At 43.0% G+C, this 16,265-nt stretch overlaps 1 protein-coding gene across 3 annotated transcripts in view; it reads right to left on the reverse strand.

The window, feature by feature from the left end:
- Positions 1-477: 477 nt before the first annotated feature.
- Positions 478-16,265, reverse strand: part of SLC35E2B (solute carrier family 35 member E2B) — a 102,709-nt gene continuing 86,921 nt past the window's right edge. For all 3 annotated transcript variants that reach the window (XM_088458695.1, XM_088458693.1, XM_088458694.1), the window contains exons 6-9: positions 10,245-10,298; positions 8,690-8,762; positions 5,067-5,212; positions 478-1,739 (exon numbers count right to left, since the gene is read on the reverse strand). In XM_088458695.1, the coding sequence (XP_088314821.1) occupies positions 1,508-1,739; positions 5,067-5,212; positions 8,690-8,762; positions 10,245-10,298 (505 nt within the window). In that variant the 3' untranslated portion in view covers positions 478-1,507. The remainder of the gene's footprint in view (positions 1,740-5,066; positions 5,213-8,689; positions 8,763-10,244; positions 10,299-16,265) is intronic.

Genomic DNA, 16,265 nt, shown 5'->3' on the forward strand with positions numbered 1-16,265 from the left:
AAACTATATATACACACACCATTTACAAATCTATATGTAAAAGCGGAGTTTATCTGAACTGAAAATAAGTGAATGGTAAAGCTCTTTAATGAATTGGAATGGCTGATAACAGACTAACATTGGTTGTATACAGCTGTATGACAAGCATAAATACAGTGCAATATTGTACAAGCGTCCATACACGGACTGAGTGGCTGGTCCCCACCAACCTGCCTGGTTCACATGTGAAAAGTACCAGGTTTAGTAGCCATTTAAAAAAGCTTCACCTAATACTGACAGATCTTGAGCTGGAACTGTATTACAATTTGGAATGTGTAAGATATTGTGTGTTTATGGTACAATGTGACTACTGTCAGAAAAGTACAAATTCTATTTTAGACTTTGACAACATAATCTAAACATATGTTCTGTAACTAATTTACTATTGCCAGCTCCTTTCCTGTAATTAATACCCCCCCCCCCCCCCCCCAACCTTGCCCAGTGTGCTGTGCATAGTAAACCAAAAAAATATTACTCCATGAATACATTTTGTGTCAAACAGCTTCAGTTCTGATAATCTCCTAATACACATATATCTGTGAATGGTTTGGGGTCTCTTCTATTCGGACATGTGTAGGGATAGGCGTTCTCTTTATAGGTTAGTGGTTGATAGAGGTTACTTAGCAGTGCACATTGACAAAACTTATGACGTGGGCCACCCATGCACTGTGACGTGGGCCACCCATGCACTGTGACGTGGGCCACCCATGCACTGTGACGTGGGCCACCCATGCACTGTGCATTGCGACGTAGGCCACCCATGCACTGTGACATAGGCCACCCATGCACTGTGACGTAGGCCACCCATGCACTGTGACGTAGGCCACCCATGCACTGTGACGTATGACATTTACCGATAGCCTGAAAAAACCTGCTACCACAAAATAATACAATATAGGCTTCAATATGCAATCACAAGTGGTGTAAGGATTACTTACTTACTGGTCCCTACGTATTCCAGCTAATTTTGCATTGATGAATCCTTTAAAACCTATAGTGGTAGATCCTACTCTGTGGCCACTGGGTCCAAAAATCATTTCTTCCATTGATCTGACTTTATATTTTATTAGTTCACATACAAGTGTAAATTGTTTACTTCTTAATTAGAAGACATTTGTCTGGTAACTGCACTAAATACATGTTATCAGATGCTGAGGTTCTGCATGAGCACTAGAATGCTTTATAGGAATAATTGCAAGTGTGTCTCCTGCGATCTGAGATATGGATATTGCCAAGAGATAAGACTGAGCAATACTAAGCAATAATTGCTAAGGGAACTCCAAAGTCATTTGATACTTGAATATAAAACCCTCTGTTCCCCTTGTTTTCAGTTAATAAAACCTTCATTCATGGATCTTCTTGTGAGCTTGTTCCTATTACAGATGGTCTCCAGATATCTAGCAGCAGAACAGCAGTTACCAATAATTGCAGTGGCAAATTAAAGTGACAAGGATCACAAGATGATCCACTATTTGTCATGTGATTTTTGGTCTTGTCCGATTAATGGTTCGGAGTTCTCAGTGTTTGCTGTAGCAGTCAGCATGCGGAAAGTTTCCCGTTGATGCCGTCTTGCTTTGTTGTACAGAAGGACACCAATAATTACTAGAACAGTCCCAATGGCAGAAACAATGGTAATTTTATTACCAAAGACAATAATACTGAGCCAAATTGACAGTGCGTGTTTCACAGTGCTGGCAACGCTGAAATGACATAAAATCAAAAAGGTGAAGGTAATGCCACATTACAATTCAGAGAGAATATATTATATATATATATATATATATATATATATATATATATATATATATATATATACACATACATACATATATATATATATATATATATATATACATACATACATACATACATACGCACACTTGCATACCTATGCCTTTGCTATGTCATTGAATAAAGCAGAAAAACTATGAAAAGAGATAAATTATTGCTTAATTGCTAATTCTCCAAATATGTTCTAAAATAACCTAAGCAGATTTGCTGGTACCCCTTGGAAAAGATAATAGATTATTATACAAATTAATTGCTTTCATGAATTAGCATCACACGTCTTTAATCTTCTAATCAATCATTTACCCTTTTTAAATGGAGTAAAAGTAGTCAGTCTGCTGTTTGGTATCATTGTGTGCACCACACTGACATGGATCAGAGAAAACAAACAAGAGAGTTGTCTGAGAAGATTAGAAAGAAAATTATAGACGAGCATGTTAAAGGGTAAAGGGTATAAGACCATCTCAAAGCAGTTTATTGTTCTGTGACTACATTTGCAAATAGTATTATGAAGTTTAAAGTCCATGAGACTGTATTCAACCTCACTGGATGCGGCTGCAAGAGGAAAATCGACCCCAGATTAAAAGGAGGCTAGCGATCATGGTAACAGAAAGAGCCAAGGAAAACTTCTAAAGAGATACAAGGTGAATGCCAAGGTTAAGGTATGTCACTGTCTGATAGCACCATCCAACACTTTTTGAGAAACCGTAGGCTCCATGGTAGCAGACTCCACTTTTGTTGAAAAAAAAAAAAAAACATAAAAAAGCCAGAATGGAATTTGCTAAAATGCCTATCAAGCCACAATGCATCTGAGAGAATGTCCTTTGTATAGAGAAGTAACAACTTGAGCTTTTTGGCAAGTTACATCAGCTCTATGTTCACACAAGAAAAAATATAACACTTTCAAAGACAAGACCACCATACCTACTGTGAATCATGGAGAAGGCTCGGTTACATTTTGGGGCTACTTTGCTACATCTGGCATGGGGTGTCTTGAATCTGTGTAGGGCACAATTAAATCTCAAGACATTCTGGAGTGAAAAATACTGCCCAGCGACAGAAAGGGGTCCTCCAACAGGATAATGACCAGAAACACACAGCTAATAGTACCCAAGGATAAGAACAAAACCTTGGACTATTCTAAAGTGGCCTCCTATGAGCTCTTATCTGAATCCTAACTACCTGTTGTCACAAATCGGGTTCTTAGACCCTCTTAATCTACTCGGCGCTGCCGATTCATTGGCTGGAGCATGGCTGTTGGCCAGTAATGTCAAGATTGACCTGCAGCTGCAGTCCGGCAAGCACATCGCCATCTTGCCTGAAGTCAGCTGAGCAGTTTCAGCCATTCACAGCATCCCAGCGCTACACATGACTCACAGCCAATCCTGTGTTAGAGCTCCCTATTTAAACTGCTCTCTGCCGCCTGTCCATTGCAAGTACAACAAGTTTCCTAGGACTCCTGGCCTCCAGTGATAGAAGCGGTTCATAGTTCCTGAACTCCAGCATCTGTACTACTCTCTCCATTATTTTATCTGAGTGCTTTCCTTTCAGTGGATTCAAGCTGTCAGTTGTGCTCATTATTCTGTTTACATGTTGTAATCAGCGCTACCTAAAGCTGGGTACACACCGACAGATACATTGGCCGATCAATGTATCTGCTGCCCGTCGGCCAGTGTGTACCCGCGATAGATCATGATTTTTATTAGATAAGTAATTGGCATCTATCATTGTTTATTCGCTATGTTTTTCGTAGAAGGGTCCCAACACATTTGACCATGTGTGTATTTTTTATTACTTGTTATGAGTAGTCGCCGCGGCTCACCTCTGCGGCAGGTCCCGGTCATTGTCAGATGACCAGGAGGCTGCATCATTTCTCTGCAAAGCCCAATGGTCCCGGCTGGTTGCTAGACAACTAGGACGTCGGGTGGCCGCAAAGAACGCTGGGCTTGTTGTAGCCTAGCAGCCGTGACACTGGCTTTACATGTATCTATGCAGTTGCAGGGAATCTTGTCATCAGGGGTTTGGTCTCTCTGGCTGCCTGTGATACTGGTGCAAGCTCTCCTTATAAGGCAGCTAGTCCTGCACACCAATGCAGGTTATAGCTTATGCTCCTGTGTAAGCTAGTGGTCTAAATCCTGGTATCCTTGCCCTGGTGTGCTTATTGCATGTGCTCTGCCCTGTCTATGTACTTGGAGACTCCAGTCTGTTTGAATCCTGGTCCATGCCTCTGTATTAGTGAGTCAATATATTTTATAGCTTCTGCATTAGTTTGTGATGTACCATCTGCAAGCTATTTATTAATCTGCGCCACAGTGTGTTACCTTCTCACTGTTATATCTGCAAGTTGTTATCCTGCTGAACAGTGTCTATCATCTCTACTGTTATATCTGGAAGGTAATCTTGCAAAAACCATATCAATTGTTATATCAGAATGGGTATGAAGTCCCGGGGCCTGAATGGCCGCCGGGTGAAACACCAGCGCCGGAAACCTGATCATTCGAGATCCCGATAGGGGCACGTAAGTATGTAACCCTCCCTTGGTGGTGCCTAACCCTAACTCTCCCCCCAGTGGTGCCTAACCCTAACCCCCCTCTCCCCGCACCCTAAACCTGGCGTCGGAATCTAGACGGGCGTCAGCTTTTCGTCGGGATTTATAAGATGGCATTTTGACAGACTGCTTCCCGTCTATTTTGACCTACATCCCGTTATATCTGCAAGTTATTATCCTGCTAAACAGTCTCAACTATTACATCTCAACTGTAATATCTGCAAGTTTTACTATTTTGCTATTCAGCGATTGTTCGCCTACCACCGGCTTGTAATCTAGCCTCAGCCCTGCAGGTTAACCCTGTGGGGTTTTTCTCTATTCCAGCTCAGTCCTTCCACATTGCCTTGTTCTTACTACTCCAGCCAATTATCTTGTGATCACCACAAGAATTGTATTAATGTGTATCGTATAACTTACTACTGTCCTAAGATTAAGACCTGGCGACAACCAAAGTACCAGTGGGTGTGCTCTACTCTAAGGGAACAATGGGTGGTTGTTATAAGCAGAAGAACTCTGTAGCGTGGCTCTAGGGATCTTCTACACATATGCTGGTGTTTCATAATATTTATATATCCATCTATACACAAACAAAAGTAATATTTAAGCTTCTTATATAGATTAATTTCAAGTTCAAAAGTGGTGCAGTTGAAATCAAACAAATATGATGTACCTAATATATACTTTACAGTACCTGAAAGTTACTGGTGAAATCTTCCCCATGAGAGCGTATGCGGTGACGCTTTGCAGGTGGAATAAGACACCATCGATAAGAAGCAGTACAATGACATCCCAGTTGTAACGGAACGTCCTCCCATTTTTTCCAATCAAAGGCATGTCCTACAATATTTAGAATAAATAAATAAATTAAAAAAAATTTGATTTGTGTCTCTTAATTTAAAAATAAAAACAGCCAAAATGTATTTTTCCCATTTCCTCTACTATCTACGAGTAAAACCTCACCAATACATTATATTATTTTACAGTCTGTAGATTTATGGCACTTTGGGGGATTAAGATTTCACTACTTTGTGTTTACAGCCTACACAAGCTGTGAAATTCATAGGTTTTTAGGCCTTTATACACAGCACTGTGATTTGGACAAAATGCATCGAGGAAACATCTTTAGATCAGCACCGTGGGTAGAATAAATGTATTCCCACGACATTGGGGTTGCATCATTCCCAGCACCACTATACAACAATGCTCGGGACACCCACAGGAGAAAAAAAAAATTGGCGCCTAACACTGTCTGGTATAGAGCCATTCCAGGAAATGTCCCATACGTGACAATGTAAAAAAAATAAATAAAAAATAATCTGTATCTGTGTTTATTTTGTGTTAAAAAAAAAAAAAATAGCACAGGCTCTTAATACAAACAGTTGAGCTGAATTCTCAAGTAGAAGAAGTTTCCTTTATGTCCCGTACATGACATGGAATGGCCCTGTACAGCCTCGCTAAACATGGTGAAAGCAAAATAAAACAGGCCTAGAAAACATACAAATGGGTGCAACATGCAATGTAAAATGGCACCTAAATCTTTTGCAATTTCACAAAATTTACTTGGATTATATCCATGACCTACATAAACTGGATTAAGTTTAAATTCTTAAATTCAATAATTAATAATTTTTTTCCTATTATAGTGGTATTAGCAAGACATCGTGAAATTAGATTTCGGTATCTTTATTGCATGGGTTATATTCTGTAAACCATACGGATGTGTCCTCAAACTATTGCTGTAGTTGCTCAAAAATGGGATGGGTACGGGATGCCGTTGCATGGGATCCCGGCGGTCAAAATCCCGACGTGGGCATCCTGACAGAGTTAGGATACAGACACCTGTCGGTAGGTATCCTAACACTCCCTCATGCTTGTACCTAATCTCCCCCCCTGGTGCCTAAACCTAACCTTCCCCTCCGTGCCTAACCCTAACCCTGCTGTTACTTACCTTCGGGATGCCAGCGCCTGGATTCATGGGGGCGGTATTCTAAGCACCAGCATCCTAAAGGTATCCCCTCAAAATGGCCCCTCTCGGCATGCCAGGTCTCATGCTACTCAGCTTGTGCAGAACGTCTTTCACTTGAATCTGCGTCTGTGCTTATTAATTTGATATGCAACACTTGCACACCTGTGTGCCAATGAGTCTGAATCTGTATACGAAGTGCTGCAATGTAGCAGGCGTTGCTTTTAGTCACGCTAAATTCAGTTGTGCTCCATCTGCAACTTTGTATATATGTACACTAGCGTGCAAAAGTTTTTGGCCAAAGCATATATGTTAATTTATATTACTCTAGCTTTAATTGCTCTCTAAAATCATTATAATAAACAGTGGTAAAAATTAAATACGCTTGTGTTTACAAATAAAACTATTTTAGTACATAACTTCAAATGCACTCTTTGTAATTTGCCAGTTTTATTTGTAAACACAAGCGTATTTCATTTTTACCGCAGTCCCAAGAGTTTATTGATGTGCTAAAGTACATAATTTAGAGCTGGTCATTAATACATCTGGTATGTTGATTCATTTTATTCAATATTTTTTTATATAAAATATATATTTGTATTAATTGAATATTTTCTGATTTATTTTAATTCCCTTTTTTTTACAGTGTTAAACTCAATAATAATAACCATAACTTTCAAAATGAAGAAGAGACGCGAATATTCACTTGAATTGCAAGGCAACATTCAACAGCTTTCTGAAGAAAGCTATACTCATCGACAAATCGCTAAAAAAATTTAAAATTCCACGGTCTAGTGTAACATATACATTAGCTCGATACAGTGAAACAGGTACAGACGTGACTAAAAAAAAAAAAAACGTTCTGGACGACCCAGGTGATAAATGCATTATCGTAATGAGTAAACAAAGACTGTAAAATTAGACAAACTCCAGTATCAGTCAATACAGTTAAAAGACGTAGGCGTAAGCATAGCTTGCAGAAAACCATTGTTGAGGTGTGTAAATAAAGTAAAACACCTTTGATGGGCCAAAGAACACTGATATTGGACACTGGATCAGTGGATAAGAGTCAAAATTTGAACTTTTCGCAACCAGAAGATGTCAGTATGTTTGAAGAATAATTGGAGAACATGTGTTAGATCATTTGTGGTCATGTCATGATTTGGGTGGTTTTGGTAGAGGAAAGGTTGGAGATTTACTTAAAATAGCATCAACTATGGATAAGAAATGATTCCACAGTATTTTTAGTACATAACACTTTATCAAGTGGAACTCGAAATATTGGAAAAAGGTTCATCATGCAACAAGATAACGACCCTAAGCACACATCTTAACTGTATCAATTATTTGAAAAGTAAAGAAAAGCAGAAAGTTCTACTGTACAGATTAGGATATGGCCTCCTCAGTCACCTGATCTCAATCCCACTGAGAAACTCTGGGATGAATTAGACAGAAAAGTTTGTGTAATGGCTCCAACAAAAACTAAAAAAATAAATAAAAAAAAAAACAACTTACGGTGAAGTTCAGAACGAGGCCTGGAAGGCAAATAACCGGCAAAACTTTAGAAAAGTTGGTGTCTCGAATGCCTAAATTATGTGAAGCAGTGATACGCGCCAAAGGAGGATACATTGATGAAGCCAAATTTAATCTGAAATTTATATTATACTACAAAATTAAAAATCATTTTGATAATGTTTAGTTACAATATCATGTGAAACATTATTATGAGTAAATATTTTCATTATTTCACTAAATTTTATTTTATTAACAATTATTTTCATCGGCCAAAGACTTTTGCAACCTCGGCCAAAAGACGCTAGTGTAAAACGAATTCCTGTGCGGTTAAAGTCACAGCCCAGCATCTCTGGCACAGACTGAGTGGTGTTTCACTGCATCTGCAGTGCAAATAAGATAAATTTAAAGCAATAGTCGCTACGCTACACCGCTCTGTGCTCTCACGCTGGGCATTTTGCACCACATGACGAACGGAGGCTTGGAATTTGAGAAAACACCTGTATTTATGTTTATGACCACTGTATGCAAACACTATGCACTTGCCATTATATTTATCTCTCCCTGTGTTTTACTGTCATTTTTGTATCACCCTTAAATTTATTCTGAGACTACTTACTTATTAAGATAGGAAACAGGTGTAATTTATTAGGCGGGGGCGGTTAGTTGTGTAGCATGACTTCCATGGCAGGTATATATAGGATGCCTTCCATGTCACATATAGTTTAAAATAAAGACCTTCAGGGGTGCATATTGTAACCACCTCCCTCCCACATATTTCACAGTATTTCCACAGATGTGTCATTGCCTGGACTGAGTCAGAGAGTCGGATTACTCACCATCAGAAAGATCCATGTTGGGATTAACATGATGACAGCAGACGCACTGGTGTAGAATTGGAGCTCAGGGGGTCTGCAGAAAGGAATTATTTTATTCTAGAGAAATAACTAGAGTCATGATTTTGTCTGCTAGAAAGTAAAATAAAGATTAGTGTATACATTTTTTTACTACAGAAACTATATTACCTCTCGGCAACAAGTGTTATATCCTATCACACGCAATTGTAACCTTTGTGTATAACCATGTCAGAATGATTGGTTTATTAACACAGGCCAACAGAAATCATCGTCTGATAGCATTTTATTCCATTCCCCATAAGAAGCCGCTTGATTTTGGAGGATTACCATCGGGTATTGTTATCATATTCAGCCCAAACACTCCGGTGAATCACTGTATGTTGGCTGCAATATTGCAGCATGTGGGGTTTCCTTATTGCTGCAGTATAAGCACTCACATTACAATCAGACTGTATTTAAACAGATGTCATTAAAATTGTAATTGCTTCTGTAACGGTTAATTACATGTTAATAGTTAAATTGAACGCTGTTTAATTAACTAAGGGGGTCTTATTTCTTTTAGAAAGCAAAGATAACAGTGTGCGTGCACAGATGGAAATGTGACATCAATGATAGTGTTGCAGCAGCTTGATCTCGATAGCAGAAATAAACAAAGGTTTCTTTCATTATTTTGATGTCCTTCCAAATGTCTGCATTGGTTGAAAAAAAAGAAAAGCCTCAGTCTCGAATAGACTGCGTTTAAATTGGCTACATGTGTACATGTCCATGTCCATGTCGGGCAAAATCCAGCTGTCCAGAACAGTAAGATGGGAAGAGGACTGCACAAACAGGTCTACAGTGGTCATTTACTGTCCACATTTACTAACAAGTCTGATACATTCTGAGTTCATAGGGAACGGATGCATGGTCATACATATTGGTTCAGCTCACAAAATGGCTGTTCCACTGTCAAGGCCAGTGGTTCTCAACTGCAGTCTTCAAATACCCCTAACAGGTTGTGTTTAAGATTTCTGTCTGTGGAAGCAGGTTGGAATCACTGACCCAGCAAACTAGATTTATTTACCGGTGCATTATTAAAGAAATCCACAAAACATGACCTGTTGGCCGTACTTGAGGACTGGAGTTGAGAACCACTGGTCTATGTGATGGGACCACTTTACAATTCGTTACAGTTCATTGATATATTTTTTGTTAATCTGCTGTAGCGGTCATCTCTTTACTGTCTTACTGTAGTTGTCATGACTGCTGGATGTTATAGCAGGAACAGTATTCCCACTTCTCCACTGACAATTCTTTCCTAAGGGCAATCTTTCAGCAATCACCTGATCTCACCTGAGCTAACATCTACTTAAGCAAATAGGTTAATTCCTTTAGCAGTTGCACCTACAAAACAAAAATAAAATACGGAGAACCACTCATACTAGTGGCTTCACGGTTTAGTGTGCTCCTTAATGTATTTGCCTTTTCCATTGGACTGACCTTTGTGCTGTGACAGCTATAAACATGACACATGCACATTTCAATATACAGTACTTACGAAAATTTGTATTTATCTCCACTGAGAAGCTTCTTGGAGAAGACATTCTGTAAGCTGAAATGATTCATACAACTTAATTACAATTTTTAATTATCATTAACCTTTATTTATAAAATTAAAAGTTATGGTAGACTTGCTTTTGTTACCTTTATTTCTTCTAAGTCCATAAGATCCACAGGGATACCATGGGGTGTGTGTGGTCGGAGAGGGGTCCGGGCACCAAACAGTTAAAGCTTTAGCTCCCATGATGCATCGGTCCTCTCCACATATAGCCCGCCCCCAGCCAATCCGTTTTGTAAACAAGCCCTAGGCAGGAGCAGGAAAGAAAAGTAGGAAGAACATTACTCTCAAGAAACTCTCCCAGAAGATGAAGGAATCAGTGATCAAGAGAGAAAAAACCCATTGGAGGCGAGGTGCGTCAGAGGGGCGCCCTGTGGATCCTATGGACTTCGAAGAAATAGAGTTAACAAAGGTAAGTCTACCATAACTCTTAATTTCTTCTTCAGGGTCCATAGGGGATACAAAGGGATACCATGAGGATGTCCCATAGCAGTTTCTCTAAGGATGGGGACGCTCCTGAGCGGAAATGAGAATCTGACGCCCAAAGGAAGCATCCCAAGAGGCAAAGGAATCAAAGGCAAAGAACCGGAGAAAGGTGTGATTGGAAGACCACACCTTGTTCAGCAGAAGCATATCAAACCGCCCATGAGGATGCCACAGACCGAGTAGAATGAGCTGAAACCCTGTTTGGAACAGGAAGATCAGCTTGCGTGTAGGCCTGAGAGATTGTCATGCGGAGCCATCGAGCCAGAGTCGGTTTGTTAACTGGCCAACCTCGCTTGTGAAAGCCATACAAAACAAAAAGAGAATTTGATTTCCTCAAGGAATTTGTATGATCCATGTAGATCCGAAAAGCACGAACCACATCCAAGGAAGCTTCACCTGCAGAAAGATCCGAGGACTGGAAGGCCGGAACTACAATCTCTTCATTCAAATGGAGCCTGGATACCACTTTAGGGAGGTACCCAGCCCTGGTATGGGAGGACAGCTCTGTTTAGATGAAAGACCAAGAATGGGGAACATCAGGAGAGCACTCCCAAATCAGATACCCTGCGGGCAGAGGAGAGAATGAGAAGAAAGTCTTCGCTGTCAGCCACTTGATGTCTACAGAGTCCAGAGGTTCCATCGGAGTAGCCTGTAGAGCCCAGAGAACCAAGGACAAATCCCACAAAGCCACCGGAGGGACAAAAGGAGGTTGAATGCGGAGGACACCCTGAAAGAATGTTCTGACAGGGGAGCAATCCTTTGCTGGACCAGATTGACAAAGCAGAAACCTGAACTCTAAGGGAGGCCAGACAGAGACCAAGGTCTAACCCATCCTGGAGAAAGCCAAGCAGCCAGGAGACCCTAAAAACTGAAGGGTCATAGCCTCTGGGGGAGCACCATTGAAAGTAAGAGTGCCAAACTCTGCAATAGATGCAGGCTGAGGCAGGCTTATGCGCCCTGAGCATCGTCTGGACTACAGAGTGAGAGAACCCTTGGCTCTTAAAAGGGAAGACTCAAGAGCCACACCGTCAAAGACAGACGAGGTAGGTCCAGGTGCAGGCTACGGCCCTGCGTCAACAGGTCCTGCCATAGAGGAAGTGGAAACGGAATGTCTAAGGAGAGGCTCCATAGGTCGGTGAACCAATGTTGCCTGAGCCAGGCCGGGGCTATTAGTATCACAGTGCCGCCTTCTTGCTTGAATTTTCAAAGCACCCTCGGGAGGAGGGAGATCGGAGGAAAGAGGTATGCGAGATTTAAGTCTCTCAGCTACCTTTGTGGATGCTCTGGCAGCAAGGTGTCTCTGGTCCTGGACCCGTACCTGGGGACCTTGTGGTTGTAACGTGAAGCCATGAGGTCTTCATCTGGCAGGTCCCATTTGTCCACCAGGAGTTGAAAGACATCCGGGTGGAGAACCCATTCTCCAGCGTGTATTGCTCTGACTGCTTAAGAAGTCAGCTTCCCAGTTGAGAACTCCTGGAATGAACACTGCAGAGATTGCTGGGAGATGACCTTCCCCAGAACAGATTGTTTGCCACTTCCCACAAGGCTGCCCGACTTCGCGTGCCTCCCTGATGGTTGAGGTACGCTATCACAGTTGCGTTGTCGGACTGTATCTGTACCGGCCTGCCGTGGAGGAGATCCTGCACCTGAGTGAATGCTCTGTATACTGCTTGAAGCTCCAGAATGTTTATGGGCAGGCGACTTTCCTGAGTTGTCCACCGTCCCTGAAAGGAATGGTGACTGACTACCACGCCCCATCCTCGAAAACTGGCATCTGTCATGAGAAGTTCCTAATCTGGAATACAGAAGGGGCCACCCTTGTACAGATGGGATGTCTGTAGCCACTATGAGAGGGAAAGCCGAACCTCCAGAGAGAGCAGGATCATCTGGAACCGAATCAGATGATACAGTCAGTTCCACCGGGAGAGAATCAGTTGTTGCAGAGGCCTGAGCGGAACTGGGCGTATTCCACCATATCGAAGGTGGACACCATGGACCCCAGGACCCACACTGCTGAGTGAATGGACACCCTCCGATTGTGGAGCAAGCTGCGCACACGCAAGTGTAGTTTCAAATTCTTGTCTGCTGGCAAAAAATCCTCTGTATTCGAGAATCTAGGAGTGCCCCAGATGTATCATCCAAATTTTTCCAACTGATGACTCAGCCATGGGTTTGCAGTCCACGGTCAGCTGGAGATGGTGTTGTAACACAACAGGTGAGCCTGCCAAGATTAAGAGGCCATCTAGGTATGGCAGGATTCTGATCCCTGGATCAGAATCCCTGGATCCCTGACGTCTAAGGTGTGCCGCCATAATCGCCATTATTTTGGTAAAGACCCGAGAGGCTGTTGACAGACCAAAGGGTAGTGCCCAAAACTGGTAATGTTGCTGCAGAAGAGCAAACAGTAGGAACCACTGCTGGCTTGGAGTAATAGGTACATGCAGGTATGCATCCTGTCCAAGGAAACCATGAAATCCCAAGGCTCCAATGCCAGGACAATTGATCATAAAGTTTCCATAGGGAACTTGGGCACTCTGATAAACCTGTTGAGGGATCTGAGATTCAGGATAGGCCAAGGAGACCCATTCAGCAACTGAATCAAAAAGAAAATGGAATAAAAACCTGTTCCTCTCTGAGCCGAAGGAACTGGTATTATCACCCCTGAACGCAACAGGGAGTGAATGGCCTCCTGGAGGGCTCAGGGCCTTGATAGGGTCTGATGGGGGACCTGTACAAAAAAAAATAGCTGGGCAGGACGCCTCAAGAAAGTGAGGGCGTACTCCTGAGAGACCACTTCTTGGACCCAGGAGTCTGTTGTTGTTTGATGCCAAGAGTCGGCATATGGAAGAATTCGCCCTCCCAGCCTGGGATCCCCCAGGAGGAGGCCTGCCCCATCAGGCGACAGGCTTGTCGTCAGGCTTGAAAGATGGACATCTGGCCGACCAAGGCTGCTTGACTCGCGACTTGGTGGTCTTGAGTGAACTAGACAGCCTGGGAAAGACTGTCCTCTTGCCTTACCCTGGGGCCGAAGGGCCGATAGGAGGACAGCCTAGACTTAGAGGCAGTTACTGATGGCAGAAAGGCAGATTTAGAGGATGCCACGGTAGCCACAATCTTGTCCAATTCTGCGCCGAACAGCCTGTCTCCAGAAAAGGGTAAGGATTCAAGTGCCTTCTTGGATCCCATGTCCGCCTTCCAGGACTGTAGTCAAAGGACCCGGCGTGTGACTACCGAAGTTGCAGATGCCTTAGGCAAGGAGTCCAGTATCCAATGCAGCTTCTCCCAAATAAGAGACCGCTTCCTGAATATGGGAGATATAGGCCAGTTGTTCCCTGGTAGCGTCTGATGGCAGGCCCTCTTCCAGTGCCCCTGCCCATCCTTCGATAGCCTTAGCCACCCAGGTCGCAGCCATAACTGACCTAGTAATAGCACCAGAAAGCGAGTAGACTGACTTTAGACAAAGTTTCTAGCATTCTATCCGTGACTTCCTTAAGGGAGGATGTAGACGGAAAAGGCAGCGTAGAGTTTCTGACTAAGCATGCCACATGCGAATAAACAGTGGGAGGGACTTCCCACTTCGCACTCTCCTTAGTAGGGAGGGGGTAAAAAGACTCTAATCATTTTGGGAGCTGAAACCGCTTGCCAGGAGTATCCCAAGCTTCTTCCATAGCTCAGTGAGCGGTTCTGATTGAGGGAATTCAGCCTTAACTACTTTCTGACGTTTACACATCAGGGTTTTAGGTTTACGGGCTGGTTCATCATACTCTATATTTAGGATTGATTTATTTAACCGCCCTCACTAAAACAGAAACATCCACTGTTGATTGACGGTGCTCCTCACCGAAATGCGACTCGGAAAGAGAACCTTGAGCGTCATCTGCCTCCTCAGATGATGCGTAAGAATCCGAAAGCTGGGTGGACTGAAAGGATGATACAGTCCGCCTATGTGCTTTGGTGGCTAATGGTCTGCCCACTTGCAACTTTTGCTGAGAGGCGGCAGATGTTTGAGCCATATTCTGCTGGGCATAAACATCCATCCAAAGATGCATAGGGGTACAGACATTGTACGTTGTACAGACATTGTAGGTTGTAACAGCTTTGGGTTATTTATGATAGGAGGCATCATGGGAGTTGATAAATTATCCACTAGCTGCGTTATAACCTGGGATCAGTAGGACACCCTGGGTGGCTCTAATACGGGGGCTGGTAATGTGGACTGGTGAGTAAATCTATAACAATTAGTACACAAACCATCCTGTATAGAATCCTGAAGGGACAAGCCCACAAGACAGGATTTGCATTTAACCAGCACAGGTTTCTGTTTATCCTTATCTCTAGAAGACATAGGCAGTAAATAGCACACAATAAGTGTAAAGCTAACAATGCAATACGACAGCATTCATAGGTACAAGTAAATGTGAAGTACTATTGAACCCCTACACACCTGGTAGTTGAGGGTTAAGGAGAAATAGCCGTGATAGGAATAACAGACAGTCAGAAAGTTAAAGTGTATCACCACAGCAGAGCTAGCACAAGTCACATGCAATGCATATAAATATAATTACAATGGGCTCTGAATCAACTAAACACATAGGTTGGTAGGATTTGAGCGCTGTATAACCTGGCCCCTGGGAAGAGGTATACAGGGAGACTGGACCCAAACCTCCTGAGACCAGCAGCTTCAGCAGAGCACTGAATAATGGTTACTGAGCGTCTCATATAGGGAGGAGGGTAGGACGAGGAGCAGCTCAGAAGCGGGAAAGCCTTTAAATGAGGGATCACCATCTGGGCTGGGGGAGGGGCTGCTGAGGGAGAGCCTACCTCCCCTGTGCTGCATTAACCCCTGGGTACACTGGCCTAGTGAAAACATGGCCGTCGCCACAGTCCCTGGTGCCAGATCTAACTTGCCCCGGTGGTCTAGTGGGGGAGCGGACGAACCAGTCGCCCCAGTGCAGCGCCCTCCGGCAGGGCTCCTACCGCCGAAGGACTGCCAACATGCCATTTCCTGCAAGCGGGGAATCATCTTACCTGCGTCTCCGCTGCCCGGTTGCAGTCCTTGGTCCCCCAGTGGAGCCACTAGCTAAGCCCCACTGGCACCCGTCAGAATTTTACAGGTGTTGCGGCGTTGGTAGATGGAGCAGCAGCACAGGTGTCCATTAGGACACCTAGCGATGATTGCTCTGAAGTAAAATAAAATAACTCATAAAAATAAAAGCTTGGGACTGCTAAAGCAGTCCCCCTGTTAAAAAGGTGCAATTGTATCCTGCCGCACCAAACGAAAAACTGTCTGCCTATGGCTGGGGCGGGTATATGTGGAGGACGACCAATGCATCCTGGGAACTAAAGTTTAACTGTTTGGTGCCCCGAACCTCTACGACCACACACCCCCCATGGTATCCCTGCGAATCCCCTATGGACCCTGAAGAAGAAAATGCCAATATGTTAGGCAGTGCTATACATTGGTGGAATCATGAC

Source organism: Taudactylus pleione, unplaced genomic scaffold (genome assembly GCF_031769625.1).
Source record: "Taudactylus pleione unplaced genomic scaffold, aTauple2 ptg000845l, whole genome shotgun sequence".
NCBI lineage: Eukaryota > Metazoa > Chordata > Amphibia > Anura > Myobatrachidae > Taudactylus > Taudactylus pleione.